General features: G+C 36.1%; 2 protein-coding genes across 2 annotated transcripts; one reads left to right on the top strand and one right to left on the bottom strand.

The window, feature by feature from the left end:
* Positions 1–1,199: 1,199 nt before the first annotated feature.
* Positions 1,200–18,462, bottom strand: LOC106152472 (calmodulin-alpha). Its single transcript, XM_087003924.1, has 5 exons — positions 18,445–18,462; positions 17,470–17,500; positions 17,039–17,182; positions 5,278–5,520; positions 1,200–1,538 (listed from the first exon to the last, which is right to left on the bottom strand). The coding sequence occupies exons 1-5, from the start codon at positions 18,445–18,447 to the stop codon at positions 1,498–1,500; spliced, it is 462 nt and encodes a 153-aa protein (XP_086860050.1). The 5' UTR covers positions 18,448–18,462; the 3' UTR covers positions 1,200–1,497.
* Positions 10,796–15,574, top strand: LOC106152470 (uncharacterized). Its single transcript, XM_013526059.2, has 8 exons — positions 10,796–10,970; positions 11,350–11,440; positions 11,920–12,115; positions 12,922–13,031; positions 13,565–13,735; positions 14,108–14,254; positions 14,456–14,587; positions 14,915–15,574. Exons 1-8 carry the CDS (start codon positions 10,876–10,878, stop codon positions 15,032–15,034), a joined length of 1,062 nt encoding a protein of 353 aa, XP_013381513.2. The 5' UTR covers positions 10,796–10,875; the 3' UTR covers positions 15,035–15,574.
* Positions 18,463–19,047: the final 585 nt, after the last annotated feature.

The raw sequence follows: 19,047 nt of genomic DNA, 5'->3' as shown, positions 1-19,047 counted from the left end.
TCAAGTACAAGCTTATACGACCACCAATGTTTTTAAGATAAAGATATATCATCTTCCTCGTCGATTTCACTTCTTAGGTTTGGTTATGAACTCCCCCGCCTTATCTCTACGACCCTCTTACTATGCCAGATCCTCATATGTACCGAAAAATTTCCCCCTCCCACCAGTATCCAAAAACCTGTTTAGGGCGGATGAATTCATTTTCCTGTCTTAGCGTATTCTACCCCACGCAACCCGATTTGTGTTTTCTAAACGTACCGGGTATGTGCCTAGTCGTATGGGATCTACCACTTATGTTTTTTTTTTTTTCGCTTTCTTTGCCAAAGCATCATATTGGCTGCACCATTTCCCTGCACTCATCAGCAATTCTGCGCATCTCTTCCGATCTGTTGGTCAGGTTTGGGTGTCCAGATGATAGCGTAATAAGCTGGTTATTCTGATCTTGTGTACAGAATAAAGTATGCACTCTTTTTCTGCTCTAACAGGTGTGTATCTGTGATTTTTGCTGATGTACTTCTTGCCCATTTTTGTCGTAATTTAAGGCAGGAACGAAATTTGTATGTTGGTGAAATATTGACACGTTTTCTCCCCTATATATACTGTTTATTTCACCTGCACAGTTTGTTTTATGCTTCGTGCTGTGCTTGCCTTGGAAAATACTGCTTTGGCAGATCAAGATTACTTATACGCTGTGAAAAAGGCTGTACCGGCGCGTTTGTATTCATGAGTGTGTGTGTGTGAAAAAGAGATAACCTTTTCAAAGCCGAAAGAGAATCATTAAGTTTATTTTTTCCCCGTCTTCTAAAACCACCTTTTCAAGAAACGCAGTTTGTTTGTAAAAGTGTTAAGTCTTTCTTTTTCTTGTTTTCACGATGATCAAGAACGAGTCTTTCGGGGTATATACAATGTACACAGTGCATCTCACTTCTTGTGCTTGGATGCATAGGGACTTACATACTTACAGCAACGTGTAAAAGAAGGTACAGAGGAATTTCGGTAGAAATAGTCGTTGATGTCCGATTTATATCACGGTTGCTTTCCAACTGTGTGAAACGCGTATAGAAGTGCAGCAGTATTGTTTTATCAACTCTTTTTTTTTTCTTTTTAAAAAACTATTTCTTTCGTAGGTGTTTCGCTAGGCGTTCGTTTTATTAAATCAGGCGGGTTGGGAAAATGAAATTTCTGAGTAAAGCAAAGCATTTTCATAACGTAATATCAAAATTTATTCATATATATAAGAAATGGACGATGAAATAGTAATGAGTGATCTAAAAAAAACATGGCGTTCGTCATATGTGTTCTGGTCGTGTAGTATCAAATCACATGGAAGAGAATGTCAATGAGATTGGTTCGTCTGCTTCGTCACCAAATGGCGGAACGAAATGGGAGGAGGCGTGGGCACGAATCCCGCAGCTGATGCATCGCAATCCCAGTACAAGGCACGTCCGTGACAACTTTGCGATTTTAAGGAAGAAAGGCTATGAATTGTAAAAGCCTCTATAGTGCTGCCTTAGACCCACCCATCATAATACAAAATTCTGAAACAGAAAAGATATTCTAACGGTATTCTAGGCCATGCGTTTTCGCGCCCACAACTTCAGATGGATACTCGTTTTTCTTCTCACTAAAATGTCATGCAAAATGAGAGGAAAGATTTCGCAAGCCGTAAAACCACTAGGATGTCACGGTGCACATGCAAATAGGGGTTCGTGCTCACGCCTTTTTGCTAGGACAGTCACAAACAACACCAAAATCTTTAATAAAAGAGATTTATCGGTTCTAATAATAAAAGAGATATGTACATCATTTTCAATGAAATGGAAAATCATAAGAAATCAAAACTGATGTCATACTGTAGCCAAAACTTAAGCAATATAGGATATGCTTCTTCAGTAATCATGCTTCCAGAGTCTAGAGCTTGCTCTTGTGGTTCCAGTTTTTTTTTTCGGAGTACAGCGTGTTTTATAAGCCACATGCAAATATAGCAATTACAAAAACTTTTAAGAATAATATTGGTAATTTCAATTGTAATTTTTTCAGTGAGTGGCACACATTGATTTCGAAATTTCTTCGTTTCAGCCTGGTCTACTTGTTGGACATCATGGTTACATGACCGTTTCAAATACCATCTTGTAAAGAAAAATGCTGTGCAGATTTTGCACAACTTAAGTATATAGCAAAATTTTCTTTCTTCCGGGCATTAAGTATTTCCTTTTGTATCAGATGTTCGAATGGATATAAAAAACAAGTTCAAAACAGCGTTTTCATCTCAAGTCGTATTGGCACACGTTTTACAGATTTTGACTTCCTTATTCTGGTTTTAAAACAGTTGCCACTAAAAATGAATTTCAGGCAGAAAACATGAGAAAAAAACATGATCGCTTGAAATCCGCAAGAACTTCAACTTCGTCACATGCGTTTAGTAGTCGGCAGTGATTGAACTACCACGTAACCTAATTGCACATAATCCGAAATCTTACTCTTTATCCTTCGATAAAAACGTCATTATGAAACTTTGAAATACCCTTTTTTAGCTGCATTTCTTTTCAATTGTAAAATTCTCGCTGCTCATGAGCGTTTAATAAAAGTAGCCAAGTCGGTGTCAATGCAGCATTGATAAACTACGGTATAAAAAATAACAACCAACAATAATTTGAAGTGGCGTTTTCAGTCCATATAGTTGAAGAGCAAAGTACTGCACATGCTCCAGCACGTAGATGTCTTTGTTATTGTTTGCCGGTCATCATTATCACGAATTCTGCAAGCAAGAAATCAAAACAATGGTAAAACAGATTAAACAAAGCATGAAAATAAGCAGTTGCAGTGTTGAAAGCCATCGAGCATAATAAAACGCTAAAAATATTCCAAAGTGCATTCGACCAAAGATCGCCCCCTTGAATTTTTTGTCAATCCCCTCCCATTAAACGACCCCAATTTCCCTGCACATCACACGACTGATAAAGGTGACGATTTAATGTATCCTACTGATCATAATCAAATAGCGGGATGGTCATCATCTTCACAAATTCTGAAACAAGACATTAAACAAGTCTAAGTGTCGATTAGTAAAAAAACCAAACGCGAATGTGTGCCACTCAGGTTTTTTAATTTAATCTAATTTTACTGTGCCACTCAAAATCGAACAGGTCAGGGGTGCAAAAAAAAAATTACACGTGTTCAGATCTTCAGTACTTGTTTTATTGACAAACACTACAATCAAGTCAAATAAGTGTTAAAGATTACATACACGGTATCCTAAAGACTCCACAGATCGAGTCTAAATTTAAAAACAGATTAGTATTCTAAGCAAAATGCAAAGGTTAGTAGGCATAACAGTTAATAATAAACTGCAAATGCACATCAAAGTTCCCATTTCTTTATTCAATACTAATAAAAGTAGCTAGTGAACATTCACATAGGAATGTATAAAGCTACAGAATACTGTTCATTCACAATGACAAAGAGAATACAGATGATATGATTGTCCGGGTGGTCAGGTCTGTGCTGTATTATATATCCCGGGTCACCAGATGAGAAGAGAGAGGAGAAAAGTTAAACAGCATGTCACCAACTATTCATTGACCACCACTTTGATATAAGCAGTGCCCAACACCCCCAGTAAGCAAGCAGTTTTCCCGGCTCTAATGTTGATAGTAATCAGTTCGAGTGCCGCCTGTCAGAAACTGATTAAGGATAATAAATATGTTCATCTCTCAATATAGTACAAAAAATTTACAGATAGTGATCTTCAGTTCACCGTCCATCACCTCTTATTCAGATGTCCGCTATTATATTACAAACTCGGTATCAAATGAGAGAAAAATGACTGAAGAGTGAGATTTCTTTTGATATCTTATAAGAAAAAATGTTAAAGTGCCCTGTCCACCAGCTTGTTTAGTTTACTTGCTCGTCATCATGGTGACAAACTCTGAAATGAGGAAAAAGCATCCGGTTAGGATGATGGTAGGAAGGAACCACTTCAAACCCATGCAGACAGCCCCAGGTCCCAAGGCATGCTCCCCTCCCTGGCCCCCCAGCCCTACCTTCCATTACCCCGTGCTGAGCTACAGAAATAGTGCAATTTATATTCACTCAGTTAAGTGTAAAAATTGTGAAACTCAAAACTTCTAAGACATTATGCAATGTTGCTTTTAAGGAGCACTTGGTGCTTAAATCTATTTATGATAGTTACAGTGCAAGAACATAATCTTGGAAAGATTGCAATTTACACAAAAGACTACTTGTACTGTACAAGAAATGTATGATTTTTCACTCTACAGCCTGGGATCGTATTCCAATTAAATAGTCTTAGAGAATCTGTGTCACATTTAATTTCTTTTGTTGTTACATATTATTACACGGCAACAATTTTTTGAAACGTTTAGGAAAACCAACTTTTGGTGGTACTCCCTAGTCTATGAATAAATTTTCCTTCAAGTCTCTCTAGACTGCAGCTGCTTACAAAAGTTTTATGCATGATCTTCAGAATACGGGTCCAGGACTATAAAGCAAACCAATCATATTCAAATTAACAAAATAAAAAATACTTACATGCGTTCACCAAACATGCCGTAAAGAAATGTAAGTGTGAAGCATATGCTTAGTTTGCCTCCTCACACAACAAAATTAACAAACACTGCACTCTTCTACATAAATAAAATATATTTAATAGGTACAAAGAAAGGTTACACTTCATACAAAAAGTGATAAGAATACATTACGAAGAGAAACGCTAGAGGCTAAAAAAATGATGCAATCCAGAAATGGACACTAACAACTTCTTTTCCAATTTATCCAACAGTTCATGCAAATCGTTTAACCTTGAAAACCATGATAGGATGCATTTATAAATAAACTCTACCATTTTTTCAAGGTTCCAGCAAATCACATCTTACTTAACATCATTGAAACAAACTCTGCAACGAAAAAGGTATAATCTAGACTAGATAACTGTGCCATACTTTCAGAAAAAGACCAATTTTACATATTTAACTGTATAATACACAGTCCATCTTCTGAGAGCATCACTGTGCACAACAGCAAACTGCTGTAATAAAACATCGAAGAGGCTTTGCTTTCTACTTAGATGTCATCATCTTAACAAACTCTGGAAGAAAAAAGAAGGAAAGTGCACACAGTGAAAACAGCACACGGATGCAGGACTAGTAACAAAAGTGTCAAATAGCGTTATGAAGAAATGCACTCTCCTAAAACTACATCAAGCCACACACTGTACAGTAAAGCAACAAGCAGCAGGAAACCACAACAGCTTCATACCTTCGTAATTCACTTGACCGTCACCGTCAATATCTGCTTCCCTGATCATTTCATCAACCTCTTCATCTGTTAATTTTTCACCCAGGTTGGTCATCACATGCCTCAGCTCAGCTGCACTGATGAAACCATTACCATCTTTGTCAAAAACACGGAATGCTTCACGAATTTCTTCTTCACTATCTGTGTCCTTCATTTTCCTGGCCATCATGGTCAAGAACTCTGGGAAATCAATTGTCCCATTACCTAAAAAAAAAAGATAAATATAATAGTTCAGAAACTTGATATAGGGCAGAACAATAAATATAATCTGTATATAAATCAATTATAGCCTATACTATTAATAAAGAGTATTTCAAACTGGTTATCATGCTCACATTTTCCCAGGCCATAGTTAATTTTATGCAACCTAACACCCAATGTCCATGCATTCGAAGAAGCCAAATTGGCTAATAACCAGTGGCTCTATATTGATTTTTCAGACAATCCTCTCAGCCAGTGGGATTTTCATGTATTTATTTCAGTAGTTTTAATGGTTTTCACTTCACCTGCCACAGCTCTTGGGAACCATTTCATTAGGATTATGTTTGGAGGCTGATGCCCGGGGGTAATAAAATTTGTTGTTAAAAAAAAAAATAATAATAAAAACAAAAATAAAAAAACTTAATATAAACCACAGCCGGTCTACTTTCATCATAATAAGTCAAAGATATGCAAAGACCTGTTTCATTTCCTGTATCCAGCCAGTTGGGCGGATGAGTTATGTACCAAAGTATCCATATCTCATTTGAATATATCTTAACAGGGTAGTAATTAACATTTCAAGAGCTGGGCTTTCATGACAATGTCCCATAAACTAGCATGCAACCAGGCTGTCCCTACCATCGGCATCCACTTCATTGATCATATCCTGAAGTTCAGCCTCTGTAGGGTTCTGTCCAAGTGACCTCATCACAGTGCCCAACTCCTTGGTTGTGATGGTCCCATCCCCATCTTTGTCAAACAGGGAGAATGCCTCTTTGAATTCTGGTGACATGGAAAAAATATTTATTTACGGGTTTAGCTAGTGATACTTATGAAAAATCCACATGGTTAAAGATCATGGCATGACAAAATGCTTATGGTTCAAAGATGCAAATTGCAGATAAATTCATTCAAACCACTTTTTGCACAGCCTAAATTTGTTATCATGGTAAATCAATTCATATTAAACACTATCTTGTCTTTTACACAAAATAATCTCCTAACACATCTCTGACTCATTATCAGGCTATCATCATCAGTCCTCATTATGCTGCATAGTACATACCAGCAATCTGTTCTTCTGTGAGTTGGTCTGCCTGAAAGTGCAGAAATTATACACATTTAATGTATTAAACTTTTTATACCATGTAGCGACTGTATGTTGTTGCCAGTACCTAACATATGAGCCTTAAAACATTTATAATTCATGGCCAGAATAAGAGTAAGAAAGGCATCAGTACATCAAATTCTCATTCATGGAAAAGATTCAAGTGTTTGAGGGATGAGTGATGAGTGAAAGAATGTACATATTACTAATAGTAATGCTTTCACATAAAACTACCACTTACATTCATAAACAAGACGGTATCAGTTGCCAAGTACTACCATTAAAACTGGTAACGCCTCACTTTTACCATGGTTAAGCCAGAGGTACAAATGATATATTTGCTTACATTAATTAACACGAAATGATTTTATTAGTGATATGAATCCGATTTTACCAGATCATGTTGAATTTCAGTTGAAACTACGTGCACTAATCATTACTTTTGATTTGATGGTTACTTCCAGCTGAGTAAACCTGGCAGTGACATTGACAGTGACAAATATTATTTGGCCTTTGTTAAATAGTAATATATATTTTTCAAAAATCTATGTGGGAAATTACAAGCAACTATCCCGTGTCCCATTACAAACGGTTTACCATCTTGTCAGCAATGGACTTTGACAATGGGTATAAGATATTCAATGTGTAACATTTTTTACCGCCCCGTTATTTTACCGCCCTCTTTACTGCAAGCAAAGGGGGAGTTTCCCCCTAAGAGATGAGAGAAGCATTTTCACCATTCACCTATGTAACAGGATTTAATAATTGCAAATGTATGTAATATTGAGGCAATAAACTGTCACGTTTCAATTCAAACAGAGAGAAGTTCATTTAACTTAGAAGCACAAGGGTGGAAACAACCGATAGTTACCGGTGCTCTAAGTAAACAGGGTGTAAACATACCAAGCACTATTCATTTCAGATCATTTTACTGATTGTTTTACAAAAATAATTAAAGAGAACCACTTGTTGACCATCTGACAACATTGATATCGCTCACATATTGTATGATGTCTCATTTTCTACTCACCATTTTCGGATTTTTCTTGGCGGTATACGGTCTAGCCTATCTGCTCTCTGAGACGAAAAAGTAACTAGTGACCTAGATGTTGTGGTTTTATATATATCCCTCCGCCGTTGTCAGGATCAGGCACCGAGTTCAAACTTGTCAAATTACACCTAAATATTTATAGGACTATTAAGAAAACGGAACAGATGCTCCCTCCTCAAATGTTAGTGTTAAAATACGCAACAACTGTACTTTTTACTGTCTGCACATATTATTATCTCGGAAGAAACTCCATATCTGAGGAGTAACGCGAATTAAGAGCGCGCAGTTTCCCGTTTGAAACATGCATTTTGATTGGACCGTATCTACCTGCAATGCACCATGGCTGAAATGAAAATTTACCTTGCTGCAGATGCGTGCCTCAATATTGTTCGGAAGTCCGCATAGAACACAATGCGACATTTTTGACGCAAGAGTATTGGAAAATGTTATCGACCAAAGACTGCGCTAGAATTGTGTCAATTTCAATCATGCTGACATGTGTCATTTATTTTACGATACAAGGTGTAGGTCCTTTATGTTTTAGGGTTGGTGATGTAATTCACTGGCTTTTGTTTCTGACAGCATTTTTTTTAATTTTTATTTAGTAGTGGGATCATATTTTTCGTGAAATTGATTTCTTGGTGACAACCTGTTTATCATTATTCTGATTAATTACTATTTTTACAGTTATGACAATAAAACGGCCGATAAAAGGCTCGTCGACATGGTGATGGTTGCTTGTTTATTATGGAAGCTTGGCCTATGGTCCAGATGGTCATCTGTACCAGTCTAGACACTTCACTATTTGCTGTATTTAATTATTGCCACTCTGCTGACTCGTGTGAACAGAACATCTGAGCTATTATAAATACTGTCAGATCTGCAACCAATAATTTATTGTCTGGACTTTGACGTCGGGGATTCCGGGGATTCTAGTTGTATTAATTAAGACTACTGTTAGTGAGAATGTAGATCTGTTTATATATCTACCGACTCTGGGAAATCGTCTCTAATGATCAAAGATATCACCGAGATGTTAGTTGGCATTGGTCATATAGGCAGTAGGTCAAGGACAGTAGCTAGGTGATTTACCAGATTTGTAAGAATATCGCGATTTGAAAGTTATTCCTCGACTGTTTATTCCGTGGACTCAGAGGCCGTACAAAGAACCCTTAATTCCTTTTTATGCCACATTTTTGTGCACAAAGTTGAGTCTTAGAGCAGTCGCGAAGCGAGGGGGCGGGATCGACTATACACATAATTTGACGATTTATAGTGTAGTCTACGAGTCTGTCTAATAAGACTATTTAGTCCTTAAAAAAAAAGGATTACTACAACAAAGGCCTAAAATGCTGAGAGACCTTTTTTCAGGCTATTTATTAATCGACCTATACCTTGGTTACGTTCTTAATCGTAAGTGCATGTTATTTTATAAATAGGTCTTTAATTATAGCAAATCCAGTCCTGAGACGCAACACTAGAGATTAATGATAAAAAATGTGTTGACTTGCAGTATATTATGTAATTGATGATTAATTTGAAAATATTTATAGGCCTTTTAAATTCTTTTTCAGATAAATAGGCCCTATTTTGTCCGTAATAAATTTTAAAAAGAGATTTTTTAAGTGCCACTGCAGTATTTATACCAAGACTGCATATTTAGCGATACTAGATAGGAAACTAGCACGAAAATCTGCGTAAATTAAACGTGTGCGGGAAAAACCAACTACTTCTTAGGCCATAAGTGAGTCACATGTTGTGGTTGTCTCGATGAGCTAACCTCAATAGGTGTCGTTGTCAGCTTCATTAAATGATGGATGTATTGCCCTAAGAACACCACGCTGTCGCTAATTCCCATGTAAATCGTGCATATGTCCTGCCAAAATGCGCTGAAAAAAAAATGAGCGGTGGCACAATGGGTAGGTCTACGTCACAGATGTTTATTCTACTGATACCCGGTAATTGCCAAATAAGATATAAACTTTGTTTAACATTATTTTCAAATGGAACATCGAAATAATTATTTGAAATAAAAATTTGTTGAAGAAAATAAAATTGTGCGCTTTTCAGTGTTGTAAAACACGATTAGTCGTACCTGTCCCGCTCCAATCTTCGACGTGCACTTCTGAAACGATCGGGTATACACTATTTCCACATTTAAATTTGAAATTTACTTGCAGATTTTTACTACTATTGGGCTAAAGCTACCGTAGTTAAAATGGCTACGTTTATAGAAGTAGGCCTACATGTATATATCACAAGTTTAACGTGTAAAAGAGATCTAAATATTGGTAGGATTTTAATTATTTATTTTTTTGTCAATATTTGAATCAAACGGGAAATGTACCAAATGCAACCCCCTATGACATGTATTAATTATAATTCATCTGAGAATGATCAAAATACAAGCGCTAATCACGCTTATGTATATACTGTATGTAAAAAATAAATATTAAAATGATTAGCAGGCCTATTGCTGCGTTTTAGATACAAGATACTTTCCTGGGGTGCCTTATTTGTTAATGCCGTTTGCGGGCCTATCTCATGCCAAGGATGTCGGCATTAGTCCAGTTTTCCTCTTGCCCATTTCTGCCTTTTTATGACAGGCCACTTGTCACCGTTGAAAGCCACGCTTGGCCGTCACCTCGATTGTTCAATAAACCTAAAAAATAAAAAAGACTTTGAAGTATTCTTAAAAGAAGGCTACATAGGCCTTCCATAGTGTAAAAAAAAATCAAAATCGATTTAGTATTTTGATATTCGCGATTTTCTTAATGTACGTCATTATATAGGCTACACTATTATGGGGTATTTTTGGCGATTTTATGAAATTGGAACAAAATACGAAATCAATTTTGATCTTTTTTATTTATTTATTTACTGTGCCTGTCTGAAGTCAATCTGCAACTAAATCCGTGCAGCAGATGGACAGACAGATGAACTGGATTTGCTCCCAAGGAGGAGCTTATCACGAACGAACGGACGGCCAGCTGAAGTGAGCCATACACAGTTAAATCAATACAGCTTCAGTAACATGATTTCATGACTTTACACACGATCTGGCCCACTCACTGTTGTCCTAGATTGGGAAAATGGAATTTGTCTCCTCTTGAAAGTTAAAGCTCTTCTCTGTCACTCCTGGAGTACGGAAAGTTTTACGTGACTGGCTGTTTTGAAAAGAAAGCGGCCTACCTTACAAATGCCAGTCTTTGAAGGCAAATGTACTATAGATGTGCTTTGGAACCAAAAGCTTCCCGAGAACTTTAATATTATAAAAGTTGGAAAGGTTTTTCGGTAAGAACCCCTTGCCAGTTCTTTTCGATTTCACCTATACTCGAATTTACTAGTAGCTGAGGCACCACACATAATTAGCCCTTAGCCCCCCCCCCCCCCCCCCGATCCTTTAAGTCCTTTGTTCTTAATGAAACGTATGTTGTTGTCATGTTAACAAATCAGTTCACAATAGTACTGTTTTGCCCCAGCACTGCAGTAATTAATGGAGTGACAAATGTTCTATATTACACCAATATTAAAATGGCCCTGATAATTTGCTTGGTCCGGCCTTTAAAGTTTATTGATACATACTCCAATGTGATGGGTTTTTAATAACATATTGGGCAGTGTATAGTAACATTTGATACAGTAGAAACTCAGATATATATTTACCTTCCAGGCAGGCATGTCAATCTCTGGTTACTGGTTGTGAAGATGGTGTGATAAGAATATATGACATTGCACAAATACAAAGAGGAATAAATGTTAAGGTGACCCTTAGTTTAAGGATAACAGTGTCTGTGTGTTATCAACTAATACTTGGTATTTTCTCCTTGTACATGTATTAAAATAATTCGAAGTGCCTTGAACTTGGCACAAATCTCAGGAGTTGGGAGAGGGCAGGAGGTACTAGTAACCCATATATATTGTACTGAGGTCCAAATTTTTAGGTTTTGATTATGCACAATCCAGTAGTAAAGAAAATTAACTATATTGCTCTGTTAAGCATTTTACCTGAAATTTGTGAAACAGCTATGAATCAACTGGGTGTCCTCTCTGCCGATTTAATCACACATACTCGTATAAGGACAAAATGACCAGTTAATCTCACCTTACCCTTCTCTTCACAAACTACAGTATATTCTTACCCTGTTTCTGTTATTGCTTGAAACCTTATTTATTTACTTATTTTGTAAATCTTTTTCTCACTTTTTTTTTCTATTGTTTTACTTTATTTTTTCTTTGGCAGCTTCTCCATAGTTTGGAGACCAAAGGTGGCCCTATTCAGGCACTGGCAGTCCATGATGTAACAAGGTTTGGTGCCACAGATCTAGTAGTGGGAGATTCCAGAGGAAGTGTCACCATTTTCTGCCAAGAACAGATCCTGAGTAGAAGTCATGTTTCTGATCACAGCATCGACTGCATGCAGATACAGCAAGATGACAGTAAGAACTGCCTGGACATTCACTTAATCAAGGATTATTAGCATTCCACTAGTAATTAGTACTGTTCACCATAATTGTAAATTGTTTCCACCTTCTTTTAACAGACATGCTGAAACTGTCGGTCCGATCGGTCATGACCGGGAAAATTTGTCTGTACCGGTAGAAAATTGGACTTGGTTGGTCCAAAGGACCAACAAGAGTTTTAAGAATTTACAGTCATCGTTTGACATACTTCACTAATAAAATTATATAAAACACAAAGCGTTTTTTCTCCCTTCCATTTCAAATCTACCACATTCACAAACAAAGTAAGCTACCTAATCGTACTGGTAGTATTTGTCTCAAATGAGTAGGGTGATTTTCGGTCCGACAAAAATCCATTAAGTCCGGCAAATTTTTCATTACTGCTGGTCCAAATGTCCGGCCATTCTGAAAAGTTTTCAGCATGTCTGTTTTAAGTACACTTCACTTTAGATTGCTCCTTTTAAAAAACCCACCCTCAGCTGGTCATGAACACTTACTTACATAATGATAATAAAATGGATTATTTATTTATTTATTGATAAACTTTTGAAAACCTGCAGTGGTAAAACACTGGTACATGTAACATGACATAGCGAAGTTTGCATAGGCCTAACACAGGCATAATGATCACTTTAGACATCTAAAACACAAGCAATCTTGAAGTACGTGTACCAGTATATGACATGAAAGTACATTTCATTATTTCTGCATTTTATTGTACTGAAGTGAACATTTTAAGTGTTGTATATTTACTGATATTGTGTAAAAATGTGTAATTTCAGCTGGACATGTTGCCGTGGTAACAGGAGATAGCGATGGGAATGTCTGTGCCTTGCTTCCTTACAGTGAGTTATGGAGAATAAGAGCAAGAGACCATGTGCCTGTTCCAAAGGTACTTTTTAAAACAGTTATTGACTTGTAAATTTTGAAATTTCTTTTCCAAGGTATTTTTATGTACAGACACAGTGGCTGTACATGTAACCAGCAACTGGATCTTTTGTCAGCATTGCCATGATATTTTCATCATAACACAATAAACGGACAACTGTGTGACTTATTATCCTTAGCAACATGATTACATAAAGTAAAATAAATAAGGACTATAATACAGCTCCAGTTTGAAAACCAGCCTGTTTGGATTCTTTTACTTTAAGTTATGCAGTTTTTGTGAATTTTTCTTTTTGCAAAGATTGGCATTTTGATTATTTTATGCTTTATGTCTGTACGTTTGACACTTTTGCTGCCTTGTTATTTACGGTATGCTCAAATAAGTGCTTTATTGCAGACAAATAATGTTTAATTTAGCCTGACAAGTGATGGTAGTGAAATGATACTTCTGTATTCCATTCTGCAGCAAGCTAAGTACATGCCTTTTGCAATCTAACATAGTTTTCCAGTCAGTCACTGTTAATGTTCTTATTTCAGTCAGTATCTGGATCCTATAAGATCAAATCCCTGCTAAGTCTGGAGATCCCTAGCTGTCCTGGTGTTGCGTCAACAAATTACATTCTGGCTTCTGATGCCTGTAGAAACCTTTACATCATCCAGCAGGGGTCTGTGGTGAAAGTCATACAGACTCCCTGCGTAATTAGTGCAGTAAGCAAGCTCTTTAGTTCATAAAATAGTCTTAATTTATTATAATTATTATTTTAGTCAGCAACTATGCATTTGTGTGTAATGTATTTATTTATTTATTTATTTTACCTGCTGATAATTCCAGTAGTTTTTGGGCTGTCTGCCAGTGCAGTTATATAGATATTTAGATAGATATGAGATAACAAAATAATAAAACAAAAATTGTACGTAAGTTAATTCTAGTGATCACAGTGCTGATGAATTATTATTTTATTGGACATCATGGTAATAAAGGTTATGTGTCATGTGTTGTAATTAAAATGAGTGTATTCTAAAAAAAATCACTTTTGTTTTCAATGGAATAAAATAACAAACTGTATGTGTTTTTTCCAGATGACTTGTGGCAAGTTTGCTCATGTTGAAGGAGATGATACAGCACCAGTTCCTGATGAAGTTGGAAGTTTGGCTGCCTCAAAATCTGCTCACCAGGTGGCATTAGGTGGAGAGACGGGAGCAATTTACATTCTCCACAATTTTCAGGTAAGAATGGATTGGCAGTTTACTCTATAAACCTATTTTTCAAATTCATTTATTTTTTGTTTTTTTTACATTATTTAATACAAAAAATACTGTAAATGTTAGATCTATGCCTTGCCCTTCATAAGAAAGGTAAAATCTGTTTTATCTTACTGTCCTGAAAATATGATAAAAATAAAACAACATTTGCAAATTTGTTATTAGATTTTGTCAGAAGAATATGCCAACATTGAACTTCCCATTACTAAGTTGAGCTCTCTGCCTGGTGAGAACCATAGTGACCTGCTGTTGTGTGCTGGTTATTTCAACTCCTTGATAGTGGTGCAAAATGGGAAGGTAAATTAGACCATTAGGCTGAGATATTTGTCTAGCTCAGTTTTGAGAATTATTATTATCATTATTATTTATACTATTTTGATAATACATAATTAATTTTTTGTTTTGTTTTATTTGTTTAATCCTTGATTGATATTGAGCATTGGTATTACATTGTATGATTGAATTTTTCAAAATTTATCTTGTTTAGAATATTTGTAAAGCAGAGGCAAAAATGAGACATACTTACACCAAAATGTAAATTTTGATATTGAGAAATTTTCATAATTTATTTTCAATTCTGAGGTGGAAATTAGTATATATACAATTTGATTCATATTTTTACAGGAATTGTGCAAGCATACTACCCCAGATTGGGTGAACTCTATTGTGGTAACTGACAGGGATAACATACTACTTGGATGCATTGAAAATACTGTACAAAGCCTGAGGGTGAAACTTAGGTGACTTACGAAGAAAAATTTGAGTCGACTATTATCACTGGGAAGAATTTATTTGTCAAGAAATGTAAATAAATTAAATGAATCTACAGGAAACATTTCATGCACTGTTGCAAACCTCCAAAGTAAAAGTTGGTGGTATGGAACCACAGTGTTTCCCACTATTAGTAATGGTTAACAAATAATGCATCTTAGGAAGTCAAATGTCATGTAATATTTTTGTGGTCGAGAATGAATTCTTACACTGACAAAGAGTGGGCTTTGAAGTTTTTGTTAAAAACTTACCTGCCACTTCAATAAGACACCATTTGAATGGTTGTAATTATCTATCTCATATTTTAAGCAATAAAATGTTTTGGGTTAATTTTTGTGAGGAGGGTTAAATAACATTCATTGCTGTGGGATCATTAGAAAAATATATGTATCAGACTGTCATATTACTTTCTTTTATTCTATCTTCTTTCTTTAGTAAAAAAACTTAAAGTCCATGTTACATATTTTATTTCCTTATTTTAAAGTAAAATAAAATTCTTTCTTTTCTTTTTTATCAGTGATTTGTTAACATGAATGGTCAGATTCTTGGATACCAGCAGAACAACGCCTGATGTGAGGTTGAGGATGTTCTTCATTTTTAAGATGGTTATGAAGTTGATGAGATTTTGTTAAGTTTCAGTTACATAACAACCCAGCATATTTTAAAACTGAACAAACTATAACTGAAAAATGTTGACCCATCAGCCTGACTCGAAGTGTATCTCAAGAATGTTGATCAACATGTTGAAGGACATGGCTTGAAAAAATAATAACATCACCTTACCCTACTTGACTTATACATATCTAGTTCATAATATTGCTCACACCAAATGAAAAATGATGGAAGATTATATCTGAGAACCTCACGATTATCTTTATACCCACACAGGCCTTTGGTATTCTACACTGGAGGCCTGTTGAGTAATTCACAGCAGAAAAAAAATTGTCATGATTAAGCCAGAGACATATCAGTGAATGTCTAAAGAAAAATCAAGCTGTGGTCCTGGTAGAGGGAAGACCTTTACAGAGATTGAAACAGGAGACCATCTACTTCTCAGAGACTTCTTCTGAAAGGTAGGGTATAGTGTAATGCAGAGTTACTCAGAGCCCTTATCACTTCACTTCACTTCACTTCACTTCACTGAATCCTGGAATGTTCTAGACAGGGCAGTTAAATAACATGCCTCATCTGCCTTCACCAAGCCACTGACATGATATGATATACAGTGCGTGATGTTATGACCAGCATTGCATGCATCACAGAGTTATTGCCTGGACTTGGTGCTGAATCTTGTCAGTCATCCATTTTCTTAGCCATCATGGTCAAGAACTCTGGTAAATCAATTGTCCCATTACCTTCAAAAAAGAAGATTAATAAATTAGTTCTCTCAATTCAAAACTTGGTATAGGACAGAAGAATAAATACAAAGTGTATATAAATCAATTATGGCCTATACTATTAATAAAGAGTATTTCAAACTGGTTATCATGCTCATATTTTCCCAGGCTACAGTAAGTTTTACATGGAACAGTTCATTTAATACAACCTAACACCCAATGTCCATGCATTCAAAGAAGCCAAATTAGCTAATAACCACCAGCTCTACATTGAAATTTCAGACAATCCTCCCAGCCAGTGGGATTTGTTATTTATTTATTTCTGGCAGTAGTTTTAATAGTTTTCACTTCACCTGCCACGGCTCTAGGGAGCCAAATCATTAGGATTATGTTGGAGGCTGATCCCATGGGTTAATAAAACTTGGTGTTAAAAAAAAACTAATATAAATCACAACTGGTCTATTTTCATTATGAAAATGTAAAAAGACCTGTTTCATTTCCTGTATCCAGCCAGTTGGGCGGATGAGTTATGTACCAAAGTATCCATATCTCATTTGAATATATCTTAACAGGGTAGTAATTAACATTTCAAGAGCTGAGCAATGTCCTCTAAACCAGCATGCAACCTGGCTGTCCCTACCATCAGCATCCACTTCATTGATCATATCCTGAAGTTCAGCCTCTGTAGGGTTCAGTCCAAGCGACCTCATCACAGTGCCCAATTCCTTGGTTGTGATGGTCCCATCCCCATTCTTGTCAAACAGGGAGAATGCCTCTTTGAATTCTGGTGACATGGAAAAAATATTTATTTATGGGTTTAAGCTAGTGATATTTATGAATAATCCACATGGTTAAAGATCATGACATGACAAAATGCTTATGGTTCAAAGATGCAAATTGCAGATAAATTCATTCAAACCACTTTTTGCACAGCCTAAATTTGTTATCATGGTAAATCAATTCATATTAAACACTATCTTGTCTTTTACACAAAATAATCTCCTAACACATCTCTGACTCATTATCAGGCCATCATCATCATCAGTCCTTATTATGTTGCATAGTACATACCAGCAATCTGTTCTTTTGTGAGTTGGTCTGCCTGAAAGTGCAGAAATTATACACATTTAGTGTATTACGTAATCTCCTTATAACACTTAAGTGATCTTAAGACCCCATTTCTAGAGATTAGATCGATTTACTTTAGATCGACCTAACTCCCTGGGGGTTCAAGCTAAATAGCTGTCAGCTGAGTGGACACGAAAGTTAATTACCACCTTACAGCTTGTAGTAGGCGGGACGGACATTTAAGCCGGATTATCTGACAGTAATCTATTGAGACTCCCCGCGGGGATAGATCAATCTAAAAGCTCTAGGAATACAGCGTAAGTGACTGCATGTACGTTGCCAGTACTTATATTATAAGAGTGCATTCAGAAGAGATGATCCGCAGACTAACTGATCCACCAACTGAATATACTTAAAAGGGATGCTGCTAATTCCCTCATGGTTTCCCCAGGAATTGCTTTTTCAGTGGGGTTGACCAAACAGGGGCGTAACCAGGCATACGCACGGAGGCACTGTGCGTACAATTTTTTGAGCCAACCATGATATTATTCTCTAAAAATCTAGTGTAATTTTCACGGAATATAATCGTACCTGGGAATTTTCAAAATCTGTGCGTACAATTTTAAAAGGTCTGGTTACGCCCCTGCCATATTTAGTCTGCGGATCAGTTAGTCCGCGGAACAACTGTTCTGAATGCGCTCTAAAGTAACACACGGGCCTGAAAGCGTTTATTAATTCATGGTCAGAATGCATGTATATCATAATGTGTAAGGAAGGCATATCAGTACATCAAATTCTCATTCATGGAAAAGATTCAAGTGTTTGAAAGATGAGTGATGAGTGAAAGAATGTGTATATATTACTAAATAGTAATACTTTCATATAAAACTATCACTTACGCTAAATTCAACATAGAATAATTTTATTAGTAATATGAATCTGATTTTATCTGATAATGTTATCGCATTTTCTACTCACCATTTTGCGATTATTCTTGGCAGTATACGGTCAAGCCTACCTGTTCTACCTGCTCTCTATTGTTGTGGTTTTATATATATCCCTCCGCCGTTGTCAGGGTTAGGCACCGAGTTCAAAACTGTCAAATTACACTTAAGTACTTATAGTATACTTCAGTATTTAAAAGAAAACGGAACAGATGCCCTTTCTCAAACGTAATTGTTAAAATATGCAGCAACTGTACTTTTTCCATTGTGAACGTATTAATTATTATCTCGGAAGAAACTCCATTTCTGCGGAGTAGTGCCAATTAAGATCAATTAAGTGCCATTTCAAGAGTAACCCTACCAAATAGCGGCGAAATGGGGAGGGTGGGGGTTTTAATGAAAATTGGTGTGAAGATGTGTCCGAAGGAGTTATGAACTCCTGTGAAGTAAAATGGAAATATATCCATTTTTTGGCAAAAATATGGGGTGTACAGACAATATTTGCTTTGGTTTTGTCCCGAGATGACCAGTTTCACTCTCCTTTAGGCCTAAATAGGCCTATGGTACATATATATCTGTACATGAGAATAATTTTGCAAGGAATAAAATATTTGATATCAATGTATATATTAGATTG

Source organism: Lingula anatina, chromosome 2 (assembly GCF_051362555.1).
Source record: "Lingula anatina isolate TDL-2025a chromosome 2, LinAna3.0, whole genome shotgun sequence".
Taxonomy (NCBI): domain Eukaryota; kingdom Metazoa; phylum Brachiopoda; class Lingulata; order Lingulida; family Lingulidae; genus Lingula; species Lingula anatina.
Note: the sequence above shows the minus strand (reverse complement) of the source record. Positions and strands in the feature narration are given on the sequence as shown.